Consider the following 15724-nt stretch of genomic DNA (forward strand, 5'->3'; position numbering starts at 1 on the left):
ATTATCCTATGGGATCGTCTGAGTAAGCGTTCTACTGGGACCCTCACGCAGCAACTCCTCATCGACGTTCGAGGAGGCCCGCTTGACTCTCGATCGCGTCGGTGATCTGGCATTCAGACCCTTCGTCACGGACGCATTCGTTCATCTGCTGGCCGTGTGCTCCAAACCGACTCGGCGCAATATTCTAATGGGAGACATTATGCAAAGCGACGTGCTGGAGATCGTACTGGAGCTAATGCGACCTTTGGGGGAGACTCGGCGGCAGTACAAGTCGTTGCCGACGGCGGCACGCGAGGTACTGGCTAAGGCGCCGCCGCTTTGGCCAGTGACGCTTCTGACTCTCTCCGACGACGAACTCTACGCGGAGGAGTTTCAACGAAAACTTTGTTTCGTCGAGCGTGTACTTCTGCAGTACGCCAAGAAGAATCTGCATGCAACTCGCTGGGAGAGCTCAGTCGATGACGACGATGAATGGTCATCTGGGGTCCGCAGGTCACTAGTGACTGCTCGTGAACGCTTAGCCTCTTCGGAGAAGGACGATCACAGCAGCTCCTCACGCAAGGCCGTACACAGGAGTGGTTCGATCAGCGCGGCATACGCTGGAGACGTCAATTCGAGCTGTAGTCGATCGGCTTTCTGTGGGCTGGACACCGAAGAGGAGACACCTCTCGACGGAGGCGACGGAGTCTCCCTCGTTGTGACGGTGCCCCTAGCCATTGCGGCTGAACATGGCCGCAGCGTGTCTGAAGATGACTCCGATGTGAAAGGGACTGATTTGGGGTCTGGAGAGGACTCCGATGTGAAAGGGACTGATTTGGAGTCTGCGTCTGAGGAGGACTCGGCGTCGGCGTCTAAAGAAGTGAAGCCTGTGGTGGAAGACTCGACCGGAGACAAGTCTCATCTGTCATCTCCTGAGCGGGTCAGCAACGACGGCGAGAGTCCCTCTGAGGACCCATCGGAGAGCTCCCGAAGTTCCCGAAGCTCGACGTCCTGCGCTGACTCTAGGGCTGACTCCCTTTATCACGACCCGCAGTACAGCTTCGAGTCGGGAGACGAGCATATCGGGCACTGTAATGCGTGGCTGGCCACGGTGAAACGCGACAAGGTGCATCAGGACGAAGACTGGATGTACGAGTGCCACCCCTACACCTCTCCAGCAAATTTCCGGGTCCGAGAATCAATTGAATCGTTCTATATGAGCTCAGCCAGCGCCATATCTTACTCTTCGGGGTACAAGACTGGAGAGACAAGCTATTACATCAGGAAGCAACGGAAGAATCTCCCAATCCCAAACCCACAGCTGTATTTTCGTGAACGCGACAAGAAGCTTCTAAAGACTCTCCTTGAGACAGCTCACCCCGAATCGAAATTTTTCCGTGTCACAAGGCATAATCTACGAGAACTCAACGCGATGAACGCCAAACAACTCCTTTGCTTCTCAGGACCCCTGAAAGTCAAGAAGGTCAACGCAGTGACTGATATGGAGCCTGCCTCGTGTCGGCTGAATGTGGAAGACTGTCCTGCGAGATTCAATCACCAGGATGACTTACCCGGTTGCTATTGGGGCGTAGCGCCCGTCAAGTACCCCACTGCCCACCATTTTGTAATCCCACCGATTTCGCCGCTTCGGTTTCCGAAGTTCCAGAGGCACGGAAGGCCAGCACGATCGCCCTCCTTCGAGAACGTCCACGGATGCCCACATATGTCAGAGGACCTCCCGTCTGTAGGAGCTACAAAGCTGGTTGGTGGATTAGAGTGGGTACTAACACGTGCTTGTCATGCAGATACGCGACTCCGGCAGTAGAACTGCACACACTTCTGTTTAACGCCATCGTAGATGCTGCATACCAAGATCTCAAGGTGTGCAAGTCATTCAATGCCATGACCGCGCAGGAACGCAGGGACGCCCGAAGATCGGCTAAGGGTCCCCTCTTTGCGACTCAGTTTGGAGCTCTCTCATGCTTCTCGGTCCCCTCGTTGACTGATCCGTTCCCCCACCTGAAACAGTAAGCCAATCCTTATTCGCACGACGCAGACATGTGGAGGACTTCCAACCAGAAGCAACCGTATCAGAAGACCCCATGGTGACATGGAAACGGGTTGTGCAGGCGCTCAGTATCGAGAAAATACAGAATGCGGACACGAATACCTTCTCTGAGAAAGGTTTCCAGGAGCTCCGAGATTTCGTCTTTCTTACGGGCGGGCACCTGATTCCAAGTCAGTGTCTCCAGCTGATCGAGGAGGAGTTGTACAGGCATCTTATGGCGGCCAAATACCGACGCAAAAGGCGTCGGCGCGGATTCCGAGCGCCAAACCCAAATCGGCGATCGGAATCGGACAGCAACCTGACGCACATCACCCATATAGAGACCAGCACCGACAACTACCCCTCTAGTGCGAGGCCATCGTCCAGAATGCTGTCGGGCAGCCAAAGTCGCAGCGACGGATCGCATCAAATTTGCATTCCGCCTCCGCCTTCGGTGATGCCAAGCGGCACAACGTTCCTAAACACTCTTATGGATTGCTCCCAAGAGCAGGCTGTTGAAACTCGCCAACTGAGAAAGGTGAAGGGCAAGGCGAAGCCCAAGGCACGTGCAAGGTTCTGTAACGATGCCAGTATGTGTGTCGGCGAGAGAAAAGAGAAGACCGAGAGACGCGCTCAGGGACTTACGAGTGAGGACCCCCCGAAGCGCATTATTCGTGGAAGGTGCGGTAACAAGCTCACAGTTTCGCGATTTGTGTCCTAAACCTAATGCGTACACAACCCCAAACCCTGTTCCACAGTGAAGAGACGTTTATCATTGCAAGTTGTACGGAGATAGCTTGGTGAACTTGCCTACTTCTTGCTCCACTTCATTGCAGAGCTCTGTTTCGTTTAGAGCAGTCGAGCTTTCTATCAACGCATCCTCGAAGTGGAATGCCCAGAACGTCACGCTCAGTAAGGTGATCACGCCGAGCACGATGCCAAGACCGGATTCGGCAGGGAAGAAGACAGCCACCAGATACGACAATCCACCAGCACAGAGGAGGAATGCGTTCATCAGTCCATGCCAATCACTCGTCCCTTCGTCATGGTATATCTCGAGCAGAGCTATCGCGGGGGCCATACACAGAAACTTGATGCCAAAGAGAATTTTGCAAACGGCGAAGTACAGCCAGTCAACGCCTCCTGTCGTGTAATTTTCCCACCAGAGCTCAGAATAGTTTGCGCTTATCCAAACGTAGGCAACGAGTTGCAAAACCAGGCCGACCATATCGAAAAAAATGGCCACACCAAAGGCTTTAGATCCTGCACGGAAACCTCGAGCCCAAGCCGCATCGTCTGAAAGGAATGCATGGAAGCACGCCAAGTGCATGCCGCTCCACAAAGCAATACCAGTCCACACTGCCAAATACGGAATGTAGTTCGTTTCAGCTCGCATGTGCTCCGTTGTGAACTCAAGTCCCCAAGTAAAAACGCGAGTGCCTCCGAAAGCGTAGTAGCCAATATTCACTGCGAATGCGGTGATCAATCTTATGAGGAACCCAATTCGAAGCTGTGAGCCCAGGTACCGCTCTAACATCTCGCCTGACAGCCATTGGTGCGACTTCCGTGCTCCTGTGTCGCCATCGTACCCTTCATGACGCGTGGTGTACCACATCTATTTCGCCGGCGATTTGGAATTTAAATTTTTTTGTGTGCACTTCTGATCTCGACTTTTCTTATTCTCCTAGAGATATAATTCTTACTGACCCCAGGGCAACACAAAGCGCTCACCATACCAATATTTGGACTAAAACGACTGCCCACTCCGTATGACCTGGTAGCTGCGATGAAACAAAACCGCAGATCCACTCCATCCTACCTCGCTGTGCTAACAATCGCTGTGTTCTCCCTACCTGGGATTGCTTCGGCCAGCTGACTGAGTGATAACGGCTAGCCGTCACAAGCAGGACGTTCATAGCATGGACAGTCCCCGACAGTTCGCTGCTGCAAACCAAGGGAATGCATTCAACAAAGTCATTCTCCTAGCCGCAATCAACCAACAGACACCTTGCCTTATGGCCGGCTGCACGGCACACTGGCTGTGAGCGTCTGCCTCGTATCCGAGTCGGAAGCAACGAAACTACGAAGGCTGTTCCTAACCTCTCCGTATTCTGCTACGATGGAAGCGTCCACGTCTGCTACGATGGACTGAGTCTAGCTCCCCTGCGGTTATGTGTATAAAGGGACTCTACGAGAACCACACGACATGAAGGGTTCCTGCTGCGACACCCAGACATCAACCACACGAGAACCACTCGACTGAGACACCCATCCCCGAGACGCCCAATGATATACACATGCCTAGATACCTGTGACTCAGACATCAACCACCGCTCCATCAACCTCCAGCGACGCAGAAAACCTTTCGTCTTCCACTTCCACTGAGAACAGGGCCAAACGAAGGCGACAAGATACCGCTGGAGAATACAGGTCATCCGGGCTTGGAGTGTCCTCATATACTCGAAAGACGCTGATACCATTGGTATTGAACGTCTAGCTAGGGATGCCCTCCGACCTGTGACATGTCTGACCGTCCAAGCTACCACCAAGGTAATTAGTTTGTTCCCCTCCTCGGAGACCTCGGCCTCGGCCGGTCCATCGACCATTTGGAAGTCATGTGTACAAGAACAGAAGAGATATGGCTGTGTGCTGGTATTTACGATTCGTTTCAGACTCTGGTACGTTCATCATTCACGGATACTCCAGTGGCGTTGTGGACTCGACCTACTGGTGTGATAGGGGCTGATTCGTTGGAGGAATGCTGCCAACTCATGATCTCCACAATCAGCCGCTACGTCGGCTGGGGACGACCCATCCCGCGAGGTGCACCGAAATATATCGACTCCGAGCTCAGCGAGCAGCCTCACTATCTGGAGTTGTCCGTTCTCTATGCAGCCTGTGACGACCGAGTTGCCATTTGAATCGATGACGGATGGGTCGCCACCGTTCTCCATAAGGGACTGGACGATTTTGGGTCGGCCTTCATAGGCCGCGACGTGCAATGGTGTGAAGCCAAAGATGGACAGCTGATTCGGCCGGAACCCATGCTTCAGCAGCGTCGAGGCGCAGTCCACGTCATTTTGGTAGGCCGCATAGTGCAAAGGGGTGTTTCCACCGGAGTCTTTAATGTTTTTGATGGAGTCAGTGTTCCTCAGGTTCGCTGCGGCGATAACAGCGGTCTCAGGGGTTACCGTTCGGAACATGTCTGCTCGGAGTTGTATTTCCTTTCGATAGCCTATTTTGCAATCTCGCCAGTAGTGGTACTCTCCCCAGAGGAACATTTGCCCGACCAGAGCGAGTAAACACAAGCCCATTTCCAAACACGACACCCCGATTACTGATCTCCAGAATTGACTGCGTCAGGATCCAGTAGTAATCTCACTTCTCCTTGAATTTCGATAGGGGTCGTAACCACGCCCCTACGACGTCGTTACAGTCCAGAGCTTCGTCAAAGTCAGCCAGCCATCGCTCATTGTCCGGCGTATCGGACAGCTGCAGCCCCATAGAGTCTAGTAGGCGTCCGGACCCGCCCACACAGGTGTTGATGAAGCGCTCTTGGTCTACTTTGTTGGGCACCACATCAGCGAGGTATTGGGGAACTACGGGCAATTGCCGAAAGAGAGAAGGTCGTTCTGCCACGGAACCTATGACAGACACCCAACCAACAACGAATGCGTGGCAGACGAATGAGATAAGCAGAAACCCGCCTGACAGTCCAACAAGGATTCCCAGGCTCAGCATAAGCCGGCTGAGGCAAGCGAAGCGGCCAGGGGGAACCTCCTTCTTGGCACACGCGATGCACAACAATGGTAGATGCACCGCTGCTATCAAGATGTAGACGGTGGCGAGGGTGGCCATGCGTGCAAGCCGGTTAAGGGTGGTTGTGCGGTCCAGAATTTGAATGAAGGAGCCGAATTCCGTGAGAACGTGAGAATCGCAGAGTAGTCTGCCTTGAATCTCCACGAGAGCAGCCCAACCAGTGTCAATGAGAGTCTTGATCACGGATGAGTCCTCCACAGAGCCGGAGTAAGAAGTCTGCAGGTCTCGAATGTCGGCATCGGTGTTGAGAAAGCCATGCCAGCCTTTGTCGTCGCCTATGACTGCTTCCCATTCACCCCCTACAGAGCAGCATTGCAAGCTTCCGGCGTTGGCAGTCACAGAAACTATGACAGCGCCCACACAGCCAACGACCACGAGAATCACGCTGCAATACGACAACATGACAAGGCGCTGACGGAAGAAGGTGGTCTTGGCCCGAGTCTCACGCCAAAAAGGGCTGGTGCGAGGTCGGTACCCAGCAGGTCGGGTGCAAGCCAAAATTAGAGTCACCAAAATCCAAATGAACCCGACGAAGCCCACCACAAGGTGGGCCGTCCCCGATTTCACCAGCGTCCAACTGAATGTCAGCGTCAAGGTGTCATTCAAGGCCTCAGTGCCGAATAGAAAATATTGAAACGCCTGGAGAAAATGATCTGCCGTTTGTGACAGCCCGCAGTATAGGGGCTTTTCGGAGCCACAGTATTTCAAGACCCGCCTCAAAAGGTCGTCGCTGAAGTTACGCATGTCCTCCACAGTCTGTATATGGCAACTGGACATCCACCTAAAACCGGCTTAATAATCATACGTGAAGAGTGTTGGTACAACATAACAGCAGGTAGCCAAACCTTAAAAGCAATACAAGACGCGTAGTACGCCTTCGCATGGCCAACCATCGCGAATCGCCTAGTACGCCTCCGCATGGCCAAGCATGGCGAGTCAAGGCCAAGCATCACTCGCTCCCCCTTTACGAAGGGCGAATTTCCGGTAGACACTGCGAGCGTAATCCGACACTGTTTTGTCGCCTGCGTCAAGAGAAGCTGAGTCCCTCACCGTTGGCGTCCCTGACGGCGGAACACTTGTGACAGCGGAATCGACGGGGAAAGTTGACGTTCTTGCAGTTTCCACATTGCCAGTTGCCCTGCTTCCCGCGGCGTGGTAAGGGACCTCCTTCTGCGAAGCACAGAGGATCCCCGTAAATCTTTAGAAAGGAAGACGGATTCTTAAATTCGTCTGGATGCGCGAGCATAAGGGCTGGCTTTCGTGTCTGCCCCGCAGCCTCGGGACCCAACAAGGTGAGTGCGGTTTGCAAAACCTCCGAGACAGTACCTCGAGGGTCTAGTTCTCCCTGGAAACGGAGATCACTCCACAACGACTGTATAAGCAGTCGTGCTCGTTCATATGGATGGGTGGGTGCTGTGTGTAGTCCAAGCATGTCCTACCAGGGCATGTTGGTGGCGGAGGCATGGAGCCTTCATCGATCATAGGTGCACACGACGTCAGGAACTCCGATGGCCAGACCCGGCTATCACCTGCACGTTGGTTGACATACCCCTGCAGCAGATCTTCTGCCCCAGAGGTATAGAAGCTGTAGACGTTGCCCAGACTGCTGCGGACTGGGTCTGGCGTGGGGTCTCTCGATGCACTGTGGGAGAGCACATCCAGGAGATTCGGGAGCGAATAGGCTCGCGAATCAAACCGGCTGGCTGATGCAGACAGGCCGCACGGCGCTGGAAGCTCGAATTCTTTGAAGCGTGGCGCCTCAGGAGAGAGTTCTGGTGGAGTTGTACTGGCCGTTCGAGGGAGATTCAGGTTCTTTGACGAAGCAATGAGGTCGGCTGCCGTCATCTGCTGCTGACCGGCGTAAGACATTGAGTTATGCGACATCTGACAAAGGCAAAAACGTATTCTAATTATATATTTAGTCTTCTTTAAGCACTTTCACCTGCGTGCAGGTTGGTTCATACTCCTCATTAACAGTTCTTCAACTCGGCGAATTTCTTCTTGAACGCCTTCCGCCATGGATAAGGATGGTACTGGCTTTTGGGTGGGCCTTCTCTGGACATACTCGAACTCCGTCAATCGCGTCGAAAAAGAATTCATCTGCTTAGAAATCCGAGGAGCTCTCACTGCCATCTCACTCGCCCCAGCGTAACTTCGGGAATTATCTCTGTGTATCTGGGCCACCACAGAGCTAGGAAGTTCAGGCTCCTCGCGTTTGCATTCCAGAACGTCATCCAGGGTGTCGGTCCAGTTGGTAACAAGGGTAGGTCTCACCTGCCGAAGTGGCAACTCGGAGACCTTTATAGGCTGCTGGTCCTCTGACCGCCTGGCCTGCAAGGCGGTCAGAAGCCTCTGCAGTCTCGCGAGTTTAAACTGCGTCCTGTCCCTCAGTGTTAGCTGATGGGTTAGCGTTGCCTTCAGTTCCCAGATCTCTTCACACGTTCTGTCGATGTCTGTATATGTGCTGCGAGCCTGTTCATGAATGCGTTGCAGATCTCCATGAAGCCTCTGTTTCCGGCTCATTGGGACCCGCGGGACACCTCTAGGCCTTTTCGTCGCGCCCTTTCTAAGAGGGCTTGGCGCTGGCAACGGGCTTCGGATTGGTTTGGAGTTGTAGTCCTCCACGCCAACGAGTTCTATATTCGTCGCTTGAATGCGCCTTGCCTCTGATCGACCTGGTGGAAGCTGCCACATGTGAGGGTTGAACTATTCTACGGTACCATTACATTCATCAGGAGTTTTACAATTTAAGCTGTATCATTTGGAATGTGCCGGCAGGCAGTACACAGGGTCCCAAGGTACCAACTGCAGTTCTGGCTTCAGCAGGCTCATCGCCGCCAGCCCGAAGAATGTGTGGAAGACATCGGGCATGTTCAACGGCCTGTCGGCTATTCCGCCACTATCATCCTGAGCGGCCTGCAGAAATGATAAGAGCGCCTCCGCACTGACCCAGGATTCCCGTCCTAAGATGACGAGGGTGGCGTAAATCCACCACGAATAGCAGACGTCTGGTGACTTTTCAGGTCGACCGTTGAACCCGCCGCACGACGTGAGCTGCCTCTGTGCAAGCCAGCCACCAAGCAAGTCATGGTCGACGATGTCTAGCCGGCCGAACAGGGCCAGTGCGCAGACACAGCAGTAGGTGTAGGCGGCGTGACTTTCGCCGCCGGGGATGACTCCGAATCCGCCGTCGTAGTTCTTGGAGCTTCGAATCCACTCGACAGCGCTGGTGACATCTATGGAGTCCATTCGATTCAACAGCTTGAGGGAGAGGGCGGCCTGGAGCACAAATCGGTTATCGCTTTCGCCATCCGAGTCCAGCATAAAGCAGCCGTCCATCCGTTGAAGGGAGGCCACAAACTTCGCAGTCAGGGTACAGTCCAATCTCGGGTCGTCCAGCGCGCCTAAAAGCGCCAGACAGTGCAGGGCGTATTGGGTAGCCGAAAGATTGGCATGATGGTTGAGGTTGGGGCGGAAACCTCCGGACTGCCGATCGTAGCAGGCGAAAATCCACTGGAGGACTTGGGCTTCGTCGTCTAGCGTTGGCAACGCTGCGACAATACTGGAAGTGCCATGTGTGGGAGCAGCGCTGGTAGCTGCTGGGGGAGACTCCAAAAACTCCTGTGCGGCAGTCAAGAGAGCAGAGAGAGTTGCCGACTCTTCCTCTGGACCCTCGAAAATTCCCTCCTTCCACGAGTGCTTTGTCACTGGCTTGGGTAACACACTCGGGGTGGTCTCCGTGGCTGACTGTTCCAACTCCCCCGGAGGGAGCTGCACCCCGAGCAACTTCAGTGACCCCAGAGTCCAGAACAAGCCGCCCATCCGAAGATGCTCTGTGAACAGGAACTCAAGAGAGAATGGATCCTGTGACCTGAGAAACGGTTCGTGCAGGTCGCGGAGCGCCTTGAGTGTGAAGTTCATATTTATGCGCAAGCGGTGGTTCCATAAACTGCATAGGCAGAGATTTGATGTGTGTGGGGAGTGTCGAGGAGACGAACAAGCAGGCGGCGCACGGCCCAGTTGAGCGTTAAATCAGCAATTCCGAGGATGGGAAAGAAGAAGGTCCGAGCTAAGATTGGAAGGCGATCCACTCAAGTTCGCAAAAACACCGTCAAGCGCGCAAAAGCTAAGGCGCCCATGCGGGAAGAGAAGCCCTTACCCGAGAAGAGTGAGAGACGAAAGGCTCGAGAGTGGCTGGAACTAATGCACAAGGAGGCCCCGAATGAGGCGTTGAATTCTGACACCGAATCGCCAACCAAACGACGCAAGGTCACGTTCGACAACGACGACGACGAATCCGCTCAGGAGGAGGTGGTGGAGGAGGAGGAGAACAAAGACACAATCTATGTGAAGAAGACCGAGTACTTTGCAGAGTCAAGCTTCTCAGAGGTTGGTGCATTAGACCGCCGCCTGGTAGCTGTACTCGAGTCCAACGGTTGCCTCCGACCCACGTATGCACAACAGGCCGCCTTGGGTCCCGCACTGGAAAGGCGGGACATTATCCTTGCCGCACCGACCGGCACGGGCAAGACCCTTGCTTATGTGGTTCCCACTCTTCAGGCCATCCTAGAGGAGAACACAAAAGCCAGCGGGGGGGACACTATTCGTGCCCTGATTCTAGTGCCGACCACCGACTTAGCCGAACAAGTCTCTGGAGTCCTGGACAAGTTCACAACCATCCTGGCAGGAGAAGTCTCAGCCTTCAACGCGGTGCGATGGCGGGAGGAACGAGCCAAACGGCCGGCGAAAAAAGGGAGGCAAACGAGGCCTCAACCACCGCCTTCGGCGTCGGTTGTACTCGGTACCCCCACATCGGTGCTGGAGTACATGAAAGCAGTGGTGGACAAGACTCTCGACAACCTCATCACTGTCATCGTCGACGAAGCAGACGTGGTTTTATCCTTCTACGGCTTTGAGCAGGAGATCAAAACGCTCGCCACACTGGTCCTGCCCTCTAGAGCCAGCCAGAAGTACCAAGTGATTCTGGGCTCGGCCACTATGTCCTCAGACGTCGAGAATTTGGCCCACCTTATGCTGTACAATCCCGTTAGATTCCGATTCGAAGTCGCCAAGGAGAACGCTTCCATCGAGGAGAAGTATATGCTGGTGAAGTCGGACGAAAAGTACTCCGTGCTTTACGGTCTGCTCAAACTAGGCATCCTACCCAGAAGAACCTTGATTTTCTGCACAACGACTGAGGACGCACTGAAGCTCCATTTGTTTTTGAAGAAGTTCGATATACCTTCTGCCATTCTCGCGTCGATTTTCCCGTTGACCACCAGACGTACCATTTGCGAAGCGTTCAACACCGATCAAGTGGACATCCTGATCGCCACCGACGAAGCAACCGCGATTTCCGTCTCCAAGAAACCCGCAGAGTTCAAAGCTGAACGCGGATTGGACCTGGCCTCCGTTAATGTGGTAATCAACTTCGACGTCGCCCGAGATGTTGACACCTACACCCACCGCATCGGCCGAACAGGACGAGCAGGCACCGAGGGCAACGCACTGTCGTTTTTCGATGTGGAGACTGTTCGGGACATGGCCCAGTTGGCTCTTCTGCAGAGACGACCGAACCCACCTGAGGAACTCGAGTTCAAGCCGGCGATTTTCAGCTGCTTCAACTACCGCGTCAATGATGCCTTAAGTGGGCTGACGAAGAAGATGATCAACCAAACGAAGTCGCGCTTCTTACAGGAGGCTGCGCTTCGTGACAAACGACTTGCAGATTTTTTCGTCTCGAACACACGAGACTTCAAGGCCCTCAAGATGGCCGTCGCCAGTCGGTCCAGCAAGGTCGTCGAGAGCCTTAAGTCCGTTCCGTTCTATCTGCAGAACCTGGTGCTGGAAGCTGAAGGAAGGCACAAGCTGCAGTGATTGTGTAATAAATCCCGAAATGTCCACATACCTCGATACCCTCTTCTCACAGGAGACAGCGGGCTCCGCCACCTCGGCAATCCCCGTGACTGCCTCAGAGGAGCCGGAGATGGCACAGCCCGTCATAAAGAGACCCAAATTTGATATAGGATCCTTTGGAACGCCAGTAATTCAAACGCCGGACTTCAATGCGCACCTGTGTGGTATGTGCCGAGCTCACGAGCACATCTACGTCTGCCCGCGATGCCAGATGAAGACCTGCAGTGTCAGCTGCTGCCAGTTGCACCGAAGGCAACACAACTGCAATGGAAAGAAACCTGCGAGTACGGCACTGGATTTGACTGGGATGAATGACGAAACTATAACCAAAGACTACCATTTTTTAGAGAATCTGAGCCGGACTGTGGAGGGTGCAACGAGAACCCGATTCCGAAACGACGAGAGAAAAAGCCGTGGACCTCGCCGAAAGCTACTGGCAGCCGTCGAGGCGCGAGGAGCAAGGTTAAAGCAATGCCCGCCTGGCCTCTCTCTGAGTGCCAAGAACACCAGTCAGGTTCGTCGAGGGGACGTGCTGCTGTGGCGAGTGGAGTGGCATTTTGAGGATAGTACCACTTTGTGTGTGGACACGAAGTTAACTGATCAGGTGGTGATTCGGACTGCGCTGGAGCGGTTTGCAGGCGGAGAGTGGAAGGGGCTACAGAGCGGCGATCTGCAGCTGTACCAGTCAGTGCCCGTCAGCCAGTGGCGTGTGCTACTGAAGAACCACGACGAGAGGGAGGACGAGTACTGGGAGCTGAATCTCGACGCCTCGCTATGCGAGAACTTCGTGGACAAGACCATACTTGAGTTCCCTGTGCTGATAGTCAAGGTGACCAACGACGACGAAGCGAGGAGCCGTGTTGTCATCCCAGCAAGACGTACTAGGACCCAGTTCCTGGAGCTGGGAGAACCGAGCGAGACTGTTGACATTTCGCGTCTTTGTGGTTGACATATCCGAAATTATGATCCGGCTCGTATCTTCCAGGTGTGGCAGCCTCGGCACCCGCTTGCTGCAGCCGTACCTCTACCAGAGTATGCAATTCGTGTCAGTGGTGCCGTTTCCGGCTAGAAGGTACTTCCGAAGGCGGCTGGGCAATTCTTTGGCGGTCCGACGGATGACGCTAATGAAGGCGATCCAGACATTCTTCGACATCGCGTCTCTTATCGAAGAGTGCTGGCGGCGAATACGAACCTGGGTATTTGGAGTCTTAATCTGGGGGGCTGTGGCATCCCGGTACCGAAGCAATCACGGGTGGACTCGGTTAATCTGGTGTCTCGTCATGTTCCTAGAAGCGATTGTGCTCTGCGTCCTCATTGGGCTCTCAGTTCCCAAAACACTAGCACCCCGGATGTTGGTGTTTCCCTGGGGCTGCGTAACCATGCTGGTGCGTGTTCTTCCCGGATTCGCCCGCGCCTGCACACATGTTAGCGGCGCTATGTCCTGAGGCCGTAGCAGGCCAAGGGTCAGGGCAGTACCAGACTTCCTCGGACCTCTCACTTACAAGGACCCAGCTCTACCGATTGATGTTCCTTCTTCTTTTATGTGAGTCACTCTCGGCCCGTCCATACAGTCGTGGCGTCAGCCCTCACCCAAGTACTGTACCAGGATAAACAACACTTGGCTGCATTTACTAACGGAGTGAGGCGTTTCCTCTACGGCGGCGGTAGCATGATGAACCAAGTGCTCGTTCCCGAGGTAGAGGCCGTGTTATCTCGTGACAATGTGTCCGACCTACTGCATGCGCTACAGAGACGCTGCTTCGACAACGAGTTGGTGGCCGGCTCAAAGAATTTCGAGCACTACCGCTGCGATTTGACTAGGATAGACTTCGAGGATGTTCACGGCACCAAGGGCGCAGAAGTGATGTTCTGTGACGACGCGTTTCTCACAGAGGCGGTGGAGGTTGGGGACCAGGCTAGGTACGGTGTCAACCCGATGTTGCTTGACACCTTCTATGCCCGTAGAGACGTCCACCCATCAATGCGCTATCGAACGGTGTTCAACCAGCTGAACCACCACCCGCTTCTGCAACCGCTGGTACACGTCAACGACGATGGGGAATGGGGACCCCTAGCTTTACTGAATTTGAAGTTGGATAGACTCTGGACGGAGCTTGTTGGAGAAGACGACCTTTACGCCAAGGACCCAGCTTTGATAACTCCGGGGTCGCACTCCCAGCGCTTCCCGTCAATGACTCGTGTCTCGGATCGGAACCACCACTGGGACTACTTGATGGCATGCAACCCTGGAGAAGTCAAAGTTACCGTTAGTGTGGCTCGGCGACTGAGGGACGGGGCGCAAATAGAGTTCTTCAAGATGGACCTCAAGCTCTCAGGCGTGGGCGGGGCATTCTACGCCGTACAGCTGCAGTTCAGAGGCGTTTGGCATCCTCATACGAGGTCCCTCTGGATGGTGGTGTGGCCCCTCTGTGTCGTGGGCCTCTTCGGACTGATGCTGGCATACCCAATAGGGATGGTGATCATCTGCTTCCCTTATAACCTTTACCGGTTCCTCAAGAAGGACCTGGAGTTTGAGGTTGCTGTTGGCCGCCTCCTAGATCCTGTGGGAGCCCGTCTGTCAACGCTGTCATGGACCATGATACTGCTGGAAGACGTGGCGGGTCTACTGATGCTCTCAGGCTTCCTGGCTTCGGTTCAGCTTGTTGCCAGCTCAACCAGCCCTCTAGCATTTGCGACGGGCTTTGAGACCCGTGTCTCCGTCCTGTCTAAAATCTGGCGAGTGGACTGGCTATCTGCCACTGACAGGCTGGTGGAGACCATCTACGGTCTCTTCGCCGACAACCGCCTGCATGTCTACTCCATCGCTGTGCAGGCGCTGCGACTAACAGAGGCGCTTTGCCTGCTGGAGGAAGCGGCCTACCTGTTGATGACATTCGCTTTCTGTCTCTGGCCGATGATTCAGTTCTTGATGGTTTTTGCTGCAGTGATCTTCGCGTTCGCGGTGGTTATGCACGTGACCTTCGGCGCGTACTTCCACCATTTCGCTGACGTATCACGAGCATTCACAGTCCTGTGCTACGACGCCTTTGGATTGGTGTCTTCCGATTTTTACTCCCAGAAGTTTATGGAGGAACGGAACTGTGCTGGGCTCATGTTGTTGCGGCTCGCGTTCAGAGTTCTCGTGGCAGTGCTGATACTGAACATGGGTACCACCATTGTGATGGATGCATATCGGATCTCTATCCAGAACGTCAACAAGCCTGAGAAGATGGAGAGATTACAAAGGAACCGCTGGGAGGCCTTCAGACGCTTGTGTGGATACGGCTCGTCCCTGCCCCAATTCCATCCCACGAGGTTCATCTTGGATGAAAGCGAACGCCCAGAGAAGGGTAAGTTGCATGACGAGATAGCTGAGTTGAAGCTGATGATGGAGAGTTTACGTCGGTCTGGCTCCACACCAATTTTATTTGGAGATTGACCCCACAAACATATAAGAATGTAGTCCGTCCACTGGTAATTGGCATAATTGATGGCACCTGCGGGGTGACTTATATGTGACTCCTATGTGTTCCGTGTCGAGTAGGCACGGGTCGAAGCGGAGTTATAATGCTGGGTGTATCAAGCTCCCCTTAGAAGGGGAGAAAACTCGCCTGTACAACTTCTAGTGCATGCTTGGAGGGCAGCCAACAACTGGATGAGATCTACAACCAGACTCCTGATGGTCTATGATCAAAAAGCTGATCAGGGGAAAAGGGACGGCGTAGGATGACTATAGAAAGAGAATGAGTTTCTCAGTGAAGACACAATCCGATTCTGATCAGGGTACGGGTGATTGGGATGAATATGGTTTTAGTTGCTGACTTCCGGATGTAACATTTTGAACTGAAGACGTCGCTTTCCGAGGGATTTAACAACTGGATGAGATTCACAACCGGACTTCTCATGATGGTCTATGATCAAAAAGCTGATCAGGGGAAAAGTTACAGCATAGGATGACTATAG

The 15724-nt window shown here is 54.0% G+C and overlaps 7 protein-coding genes across 14 annotated transcripts; 4 read left to right on the forward strand and 3 right to left on the reverse strand.

Moving 5' to 3' along the window:
* Positions 1-8: 8 nt before the first annotated feature.
* Positions 9-2747, forward strand: KVP18_004232 (uncharacterized protein; the record flags this gene model as incomplete). 3 transcript variants are annotated; one of them, XM_067956651.1, is made up of 4 exons in its annotated part: positions 9-22; positions 52-1755; positions 1785-2006; positions 2036-2747. In XM_067956651.1, 4 exons carry the CDS (start codon positions 9-11, stop codon positions 2745-2747), a joined length of 2652 nt encoding a protein of 883 aa, XP_067813061.1. The 3 variants fall into 3 exon arrangements, with proteins under 3 accessions (XP_067813061.1, XP_067813060.1, XP_067813059.1); XM_067956650.1 differs by lacking the exons at positions 9-22; positions 2036-2747 and having other exon boundaries at positions 188-1804; XM_067956649.1 differs by lacking the exons at positions 9-22; positions 52-1755; positions 1785-2006 and having other exon boundaries at positions 2082-2747.
* Positions 2748-2798: 51 nt separating this feature from the next.
* Positions 2799-3641, reverse strand: KVP18_004220 (uncharacterized protein; the record flags this gene model as incomplete). The annotated part of the gene is made up of 1 exon (XM_067956628.1): positions 2799-3641. The coding sequence occupies one exon, from the start codon at positions 3639-3641 to the stop codon at positions 2799-2801; it is 843 nt and encodes a 280-aa protein (XP_067813039.1).
* A 1072-nt stretch (positions 3642-4713) lies between these two features.
* Positions 4714-7729, reverse strand: KVP18_004227 (uncharacterized protein; the record flags this gene model as incomplete). Of its 4 annotated transcripts, XM_067956641.1 has the most annotated exons (5): positions 4714-5380; positions 5409-6601; positions 6634-6836; positions 6896-7258; positions 7285-7729. In XM_067956641.1, the coding sequence occupies 5 exons, from the start codon at positions 7727-7729 to the stop codon at positions 4714-4716; spliced, it is 2871 nt and encodes a 956-aa protein (XP_067813052.1). The 4 variants fall into 4 exon arrangements, with proteins under 4 accessions (XP_067813052.1, XP_067813053.1, XP_067813051.1 ...); XM_067956642.1 differs by lacking the exons at positions 5409-6601; positions 6634-6836; positions 6896-7258; positions 7285-7729 and having other exon boundaries at positions 4714-5340; XM_067956640.1 differs by lacking the exons at positions 4714-5380; positions 6634-6836; positions 6896-7258; positions 7285-7729 and having other exon boundaries at positions 5405-6622.
* Positions 7730-8602: 873 nt separating this feature from the next.
* KVP18_004236 (uncharacterized protein) lies at positions 8603-9766 on the reverse strand (the record flags this gene model as incomplete). The annotated part of the gene is made up of 1 exon (XM_067956655.1): positions 8603-9766. One exon carries the CDS (start codon positions 9764-9766, stop codon positions 8603-8605), a length of 1164 nt encoding a protein of 387 aa, XP_067813065.1.
* Positions 9767-9892: 126 nt separating this feature from the next.
* Positions 9893-11722, forward strand: KVP18_004233 (uncharacterized protein; the record flags this gene model as incomplete). Its single annotated transcript, XM_067956652.1, has 1 exon — positions 9893-11722. The coding sequence occupies one exon, from the start codon at positions 9893-9895 to the stop codon at positions 11720-11722; it is 1830 nt and encodes a 609-aa protein (XP_067813062.1).
* A 19-nt stretch (positions 11723-11741) lies between these two features.
* On the forward strand, positions 11742-12710 carry KVP18_004228 (uncharacterized protein; the record flags this gene model as incomplete). Its single annotated transcript, XM_067956643.1, has 1 exon — positions 11742-12710. One exon carries the CDS (start codon positions 11742-11744, stop codon positions 12708-12710), a length of 969 nt encoding a protein of 322 aa, XP_067813054.1.
* A 13-nt stretch (positions 12711-12723) lies between these two features.
* On the forward strand, positions 12724-15200 carry KVP18_004222 (uncharacterized protein; the record flags this gene model as incomplete). 3 transcript variants are annotated; one of them, XM_067956632.1, is made up of 2 exons in its annotated part: positions 13184-13304; positions 13333-15200. In XM_067956632.1, 2 exons carry the CDS (start codon positions 13184-13186, stop codon positions 15198-15200), a joined length of 1989 nt encoding a protein of 662 aa, XP_067813043.1. The 3 variants fall into 3 exon arrangements, with proteins under 3 accessions (XP_067813044.1, XP_067813043.1, XP_067813045.1); XM_067956633.1 differs by lacking the exon at positions 13333-15200 and having other exon boundaries at positions 12724-13206; XM_067956634.1 differs by lacking the exon at positions 13184-13304 and having other exon boundaries at positions 13431-15200.
* Positions 15201-15724: the final 524 nt, after the last annotated feature.

Source organism: the organism of the source record quoted next, assembly GCF_019968955.1.
Source record: "MAG: Porospora cf. gigantea A chromosome Unknown PgA_NODE_132_length_35342_cov_351.424, whole genome shotgun sequence".
Lineage (NCBI taxonomy): Eukaryota > Apicomplexa > Conoidasida > Eugregarinorida > Porosporidae > Porospora > Porospora cf. gigantea A.